Source organism: Etheostoma cragini, chromosome 19, assembly GCF_013103735.1.
Source record: "Etheostoma cragini isolate CJK2018 chromosome 19, CSU_Ecrag_1.0, whole genome shotgun sequence".
Classification (NCBI taxonomy): Eukaryota; Metazoa; Chordata; class Actinopteri; order Perciformes; family Percidae; genus Etheostoma; species Etheostoma cragini.
This window is the reverse complement of record NC_048425.1, coordinates 6,468,253-6,475,308: the sequence shown is the minus strand read 5'-3', so window position 1 is coordinate 6,475,308 and position 7,056 is coordinate 6,468,253. Positions and strand designations below refer to the sequence as shown.

The following is a 7,056-nucleotide window of genomic DNA, read 5'->3' as shown; positions in this document are numbered from 1 at the left end:
CACGTATATATAAAATTACACATTATATATTCATTATATTCCTTAAACCTAAACTCCATTTTCTATGACTGTATGATCCCCAATAAATCCTCAAATTAGTCCATATGGACTATATCTATGCTAATGAGGAAAAAAGAAAATTCTTGGATCCAATTTTGGCCAAGAAATGGAAATTGTCCTTCAAGTAGACTGGTGAATTACAGTGTGGATAAAGAGTCAGAGGCAGGGGAAGAAACAATACAATTGTACACAGTAAAGAATTAGAATTAGGCTAGGATTGCAGCGGTAGTCGCTGTTACACAGTGTCCGTGCACAAACCGCTTACATTATTTACCAGGGGTCGGTTTACTTTTTTCCTTTTTAAATGACAGCTTGCACCCTTTGCACAAGGACTTTCAGCTTCTCCCTTCTGGAAAGAGGTTTTTAGTTCCAAGGTGTGAAACCAATCAATATAAAAACAGCTTTGTCCCAGCTGAAATCACATTAAGAAAATTTGCGCAAAAGCTTTCTGGAGCCTGTATTTGTGTGTCTATAATTCATTAATTAATTGTTTTTTAGAACAAACTAACATGACCTTTAAGAAAATAAAATGGATGCAAAGACACACCTGTACATGGTCTCAGCCTCAACATCTCCGAACCAGACCCTCAGATTTGGAGTGAAGTTCTGTCCCGTCAGCTCCAGCATGGCGACATCGCCTCCGCCGTTTAGCTGCAGACAAAGAAAATAACTTAGTAACCTTGCTGAAATAGGACTCAACATACACTTCTCTGCACTGTGTCCAGATTTAAGTTCTGGAAAGCTTTTGTTGGGGGGGAGGGGAGGGGGCGTGTACCTGTAAGCTCTCTACCACAGGCACAGGGGTGACGGGTGAGTGGACGGGGCCCATGCCCTCGTAGAAAGTGTATTCAGCCTTGTCTGTACTGATGATTGTCCAGGAGGCGCCGTCGTTGATCATCTCCTTGTTTGGTTCCTTTGGGCATGGAGTGGCCTGGCAGAAAAGGAAGAAGGGGAGACATGACCTCAAAGCACATCAAGGGCAGAGATAACCACCGACAGTTACATCCAATCAAGACTGCTCTCCTCAAGACTGCAATCAAAAGGTCCATCTTTACAACCTTCAAAGTAAGCAGTAATACTGGAGCTGAGTGGACAGCACACTCTTATTCAAAGAACAAAATAGCACCCTGTCACAGAACATCCCAATACCGTATAATAAAGACAAAGAATAGATGCAGAATTGAGGACAAATTTACTTCCAATTCTCTATTTCGAAATGCTAAAGCCATCATCCTGCGAACAGTGTAGGATTAATTGCGCCTGAGGGTGAAGTGACCTCATCAATGGATTCATGTGTCCACGTGTAGAGATGTAATTAAGTGCTACTAACTTGAAACTGGATGATCCTTTCTTGTGAAAGGCACAGGTACATGCGTTCTGTGTCCTTCAGGTAGAAGGCACACTTGTGGAGCTGGGAGACGGGGTCGTCGGCGTCCAGCAGCGCCGTCTGCTTGTCCACTTTACGGATGATCTGACGGGCGAAGAAAGAGAGGGATTAAACGACTGTAAGCTAGAATGGAGAATGTAGAGAAGGCAAAGGGGAGGATGGAAACATAGTGGGGGGAGGACAGGAAAGGGAAAACAAGGAAGAAAGTCAGCAAGGAATGAGGGAAAGAAAAAGACAAAAGTGGAAAAAAGATGGATGAAAGAGGGAAGGCAAAAAGAAAGTTCAATAGGTACTTTTTTTTTTTTAACCACTACAGGACAGGAAAACATTTGTTGGATAAACACGTTCTACATGTTACTTTTATATTCATTGTAAATTAATATTTGACATTTTGGGAAACATTCGCTTTCTTGACAAAAGTTATATACGATGAAGATTGATAATATTCTCATCTTCAAGCCTGTAAACGGGGAAACAGTTAGCCTGGCTGACAAAATCAATTTGTGTTATCTTAATTAAAAAACAAATATATTGACAACATAAAGACCTTTGTTAATCCAGGGAAGATTTTGCCCGAAAAAGTTGGTCTAACATTTCAAACTATTCCTTTAAATGGTTTGCATGATTTGGGTTTAATTTCCTTTATTTTATTCTCTTAACTGATGCTGTAATTAATCAATATACAGCTGGGATCATTACAGTTTCTATTTCTGTTCTGCTTTTTGTTGTTGTTTTCTTACCAGTCTGGGCAGGGCCATGCCAGTGACAGAGCAAACCAGCTTGACTGTCTGGCCGTAGTGGATGTAACCGTCTCTCACAGTGAACTCTTCTCCTTCTGACTCCTCATCATCCACTGAAAATGCACCATGCAGGACAAAACAAAGTCAGTGCTGCAGCAAAGCTTCAACATTTTCTATATACTCAAACCCACATTCAATCAATCTCTTTCTTTGTCCATGATGAATGAGCTGTGTAATTATTATTATACAGCGTGGGTTACATTTACATGAAGACAATGTGACAAGCTGTCAAACCACATTCTTCACTTAACCCTTGCTAAACCTCCGGATGAATTAAAACCTTTCTTTCTAACTTAATGTGTTTGTGCTTGTGTTACAGCAACAGGTCTGGCTGAAGGAGACTTACACAGGTGGATGTAAAACGCGCCCCACTGCTGGGAGCTGGCGTGAAAGTTGCCGCCCTCCACGTGTAGATAGCGTGTGCTGACTGTTTGGGACCGAAGCCGGTTGAACAGTGCCACCTTGGTTCCTGATGCAATGCACACTGTGGACAAACAGGAACAAGAACACACAAAGACGGGCCGGTTACATAACAACCTGAACATGACATGTCAGTTACATGTCAGTTGTGTTAACAGAGCGAGAATATCAGGTGTGCTACATGTGACGTAACTGGGTTACTGGACACAATTAAGTCAAGCTACACTGCCCTCTAGTTGTCAGAAAAATAATTAATTAACTGATAATAAGCTTAATAACCTGTTGTTCCAGACCTTTAAAAATAACAGGAACAATTTCAGAAAATAAATAAATAAAGAGTAAATAAATGTGGAGGAATTGAAAATACATAAAACAAGATTAATTAAATTAAATAGTTAAGTCAAAAATAACTCAAATAAGTCAATAAATCAGCAATATAAAACAAATACAAATTACTGACATTTAAAGGCTGAATAGCACTTTCCATAGTTAGTCGAAAAAAATTATTTTTTTGCCTTTTAAGTGCGTAATTTTCTGTTTTGTGCATCTTTTATCTTTTTTTATTTCTTTTTCTTAAATCATTTTTCTTCATCCTGCTATCAGATGTGAAATCTATCGCAATGACATAAATTTGACAGAAGAATATAACCACATAGTAAAGATGTCTGCAAGACTTTTGTACACAACCATCAAATCACATTAGTATCCTCGGCACAACTAACTGCCAAAAAAAATGTTGGTGAGACACAGATGAATGCAAACTTACAGTCAGCGTTTTTGAGGGACTGCTTCTTTTTGGAGGGCTTGGAGATGACTTTGATCCTCTTGCTGAGGAAGACACCGATGTCAGTGCTGTTGCCGTAGAACATCTTGACAGACAACATGAAGTGCTTTCTCTTGTCGGAGTCGGATATGTACAAGGTTTTGGCAGTGCAATAATTCTGGGTGGACATGGTGGGGATGCAGAAATCAGAACACATTAGATTCTTTTTTTCTTGCTGCAAAGGATTCATTCTGTGAAACGTTTCCTAAAATAGATGTACACACTAATTGTCACAAGAACACAGTTCACATTCCTATATTATCTGAGCAACTCCAGTGAGGATTTACCTCATCAACTGTTAGATCATTTTAACCTCTGTGGAGTGGAAACATGGTTAAAAAATAACCTTTAAATGCACTGAAGGCTAAATGACTTCTAGTTAAGTGCCTGGAGTGAAGGTGTGTAGCCATGTCAGGTTCTAGTGAATAACGGGAATGGGTTTTCGTCTGAAGATAACTAACAGAGTGACACTGTGTGCGTGGGTGTGTTTTGTACCTTTCCCTCTAAGTTAAGCTGTTGCATTTCTTGGTCGCTGTTGCCAATGCCGATGAAGGCACAAGGCTGCGACTCCTGCTCGGAGCAGCCGTCTCGCTCCATCTGTTCCTTCTTTTTCTTCCAGCCACTGCCCATCAGGTAAACGCAGGGAGGAGGACAGAAGAACCTGGACACATGCACACATATTTATTAATTTTGGACTCAAATCCTTCGACCATCTGAAAAATGTGTTTTACTCCTTCATTGATGTTCATTTAAGCATCTTCTTACGTAAAGGGGCTACCTGCTGAGCGGGTCAAAACCTGTACTCAAGTTTGTTACTTTAAATATAAGTATGTTTTGATTTCCACTTGCCTGGACGAGAAAGAAAAAATACATTGGCATGGCTTTAAGATGGACTGCTACATTATTTATCCTAAAAAAGTAAAACACATCAGAGTAATAATATTTTTGACACTTACATTTCAAGGACACAACCACTGGACAAGACAGCTATTTAGTATGGATGAGACCAATTTAAAAAAGGAATGTGCATCTCTTAATTTACACCAGAAGAGGGCAGACCTGTGCTAAACATCAACAAGGCAGTCAGAATGTTATCATCATCATACTGTTGAATACAATTGAACTAAGCACTCTTTCCTCAAGCTGTCACACCTAATTTAGCAGATGTTAACATGAACAGTCCAGCATGAAAAAACATATATATAAACCATTTTTCAAGAAAAAAGGTAACTTTTTCCATTTCATGATTTCATACTTATTTGCTCTTCTCCGTTGAAATACTTTCTAACGTCAAGTACAGAACTCCATTAAGAAGAATGACAACTTCAGCCTTATCATAAATGTAAAATCCACTCATCACTGAACCAGCGTAACTTCAAATAAATTCATGCGTGTCAGTGTGGAACTGGAAAAGAGACCTATTTCGCAACACCACTGTCTGTCTCTGTGGGTGTTTGCGCTTTTTATAGGAGGTGAAAGTAGACAGACAGAAAGAGGGAGACAGCACATTTGCATTAGCCATGCACCTACTTACTTGCTTGGGTTCCCTTATTACAATATAGACAGAAGTAATCAGAGGTGTGAGACACACGTACTGTGACCGATCAACCAGTCCCTTTGGCTGAGCACACTCTTTCAGACACTTGTCTGTGATCCGGATTGACGGCCTATTGATTATAAATATGTGGTTTTTAGCCTTGCATCGGCAGGGCATTGAGCAACTTACAATCCAATGTACAAGCGTGCATTTGACAAGAGTGGTTGAATGGTTCCACTCTGCCATTTGCCTCAGTAACGTCACTTTAAGTGGACAAGACAGTTACAATTTATCTAAGGAATTCATCTCAATCTCAACCTTTCTCATCTTTCTCTCCTGTTGTGCTCCAAATCTCTGAGGTGTCTCAGAGTTGGCCCGCAATGGCTGATTTTCCAGGAGATAGGACTGATGATGAGATAGCAAGCAGCGCTACAGCTCGGGCCAAGAAAACGGCGGAGGATGGCGAGCTGAAAAGAGTTGCATAATGAGCAAGAGAGGGGGGAGAAGGGAGGAAAAAGCTATAAAAAGTTTGAGAGTGAGAGGTAAAAAGGTGAGGAAAAAAAGTTGAGTTAGAGAGAACAAAATTGAGCACCCTGCACTTGTGTGGAAATTACAACAAAGACAGACAGCAACAGGTTAAGTTGCACTGTATACCTCAGAGACCTGTTACACCTAAATGCTCCATGGTTTCACCAGCACATTCCAACGAGAGCCTTTTATCTCCCCTATGTTCCCATCGTCCCGAACTTCCTCTCCCTGCACCCTGCACCCTTTCCTTTCCGCCCCTTTGTGGCCTTCAACTGAACGTGGCCTCAACCACGAGGTGGCCACTCATTTCCTCCTCTGACCTTTTGCTATTGGAGGTCAGAAAGGTCCAGGTACCCACAACGCGCACAGGCAAGCTGGAATGTATGGTTTTCATTCACCCCTTAGCCTGAATGCAATGAAAGCGGCCAAGTTTGTGTTTCTACAAGATGCCAATAACTCCCTTTAATGCTTAGCTTAGCAATCAATGTCCTTAACAATAGGTCACTGTGTATAAAGATTTTATGATGAGAGGTTGACACATTCTCACAAATTAATTTTACCTCTTATTTAAAAAAGGAATCAAAATTGCGGTAAGACACAAAACAATTGAAATATATAACTTTTACGTGACGTAACTGTCGTCCTTCGTTGCCACTAGTTCTCAGCCGTTGGCTTGGTGTGTCAGGGAGTTAGCTTAGTATAAAGACTGGAAACGGGGAAACAGCTAGCCTACTGCCTGCCACAAAATAGTCTGGCACATAACTTCCTGTAAAACTATATTTCATTTTTTTCGCCAATTTCACAAAATGATAAACGATAAATGATATTCCACTGAGAGTGAAAGGATATCTGTCTTCTGAATGTGAAGTGTTACTTCTACTCAGACAGCCAGAGAGATTACACATACTGATGGTGATCTGTTAATCCTTCAAAAACCTTCTCAGCCTTATTTTATTTTCTCAAATCCAACAACTTCCAATGATTAGCTTGGCCTGAGGTAACCTTCATCATACCAGGGTCATACCTTTTCTCATTGCCGTAGGATTTCTGCGCAACTTTTGCGTGCAGGATCATGACAGTTTGGTCACCTCGCTCCTTCAGGTAATTCCTCATCGCTTCTCTGCAAGATGAAAAGAGGGAGACAGAGAAAAGAGAGAGAGAGAAAGTTGTCCATTAACAAGCCATTTTGTGATCTAGCAGGTGAGGTGATAGCGGGTGCGTGGAAACTTAAAGCTGAAGCAGAGGGAGCCTTAAGGCTTGATGTGGGGGTCACTGTGTATCGTTGAGCAGGTTTGAAAAAAGGAGACGCTTTAGTGCAAAAAAATAAATAAATAAACCCAATAACCTTTGGAAAGCCTGCACATTCCGCTAGCCAAAAAAGCTATGTTCTCCCCAGCTGGGTCAGTTTGAGGTGGGGGTGGGCTGAAAAGTTAATGACCAGCTCAGGGGGACAGTGAGGAGCATGAGGGACAAGAGAGGGGAGAGGAGGAAACGAGGAAGA

At 40.9% G+C, this 7,056-nt stretch overlaps 1 protein-coding gene across 2 annotated transcripts in view; it reads right to left on the bottom strand.

The window, feature by feature from the left end:
* The window catches only part of rbpjb (recombination signal binding protein for immunoglobulin kappa J region b), a 42,608-nt gene that overhangs the window by 3,847 nt on the left and 31,705 nt on the right, over positions 1 to 7,056 (bottom strand). For both annotated transcript variants that reach the window (XM_034856264.1, XM_034856265.1), the window contains exons 3-10: positions 6,580 to 6,675; positions 3,986 to 4,151; positions 3,434 to 3,608; positions 2,594 to 2,731; positions 2,188 to 2,300; positions 1,391 to 1,531; positions 836 to 991; positions 608 to 711 (exon numbers count right to left, since the gene is read on the bottom strand). In XM_034856264.1, the coding sequence (XP_034712155.1) occupies positions 608 to 711; positions 836 to 991; positions 1,391 to 1,531; positions 2,188 to 2,300; positions 2,594 to 2,731; positions 3,434 to 3,608; positions 3,986 to 4,151; positions 6,580 to 6,675 (1,089 nt within the window). The remainder of the gene's footprint in view (positions 1 to 607; positions 712 to 835; positions 992 to 1,390; positions 1,532 to 2,187; positions 2,301 to 2,593; positions 2,732 to 3,433; positions 3,609 to 3,985; positions 4,152 to 6,579; positions 6,676 to 7,056) is intronic.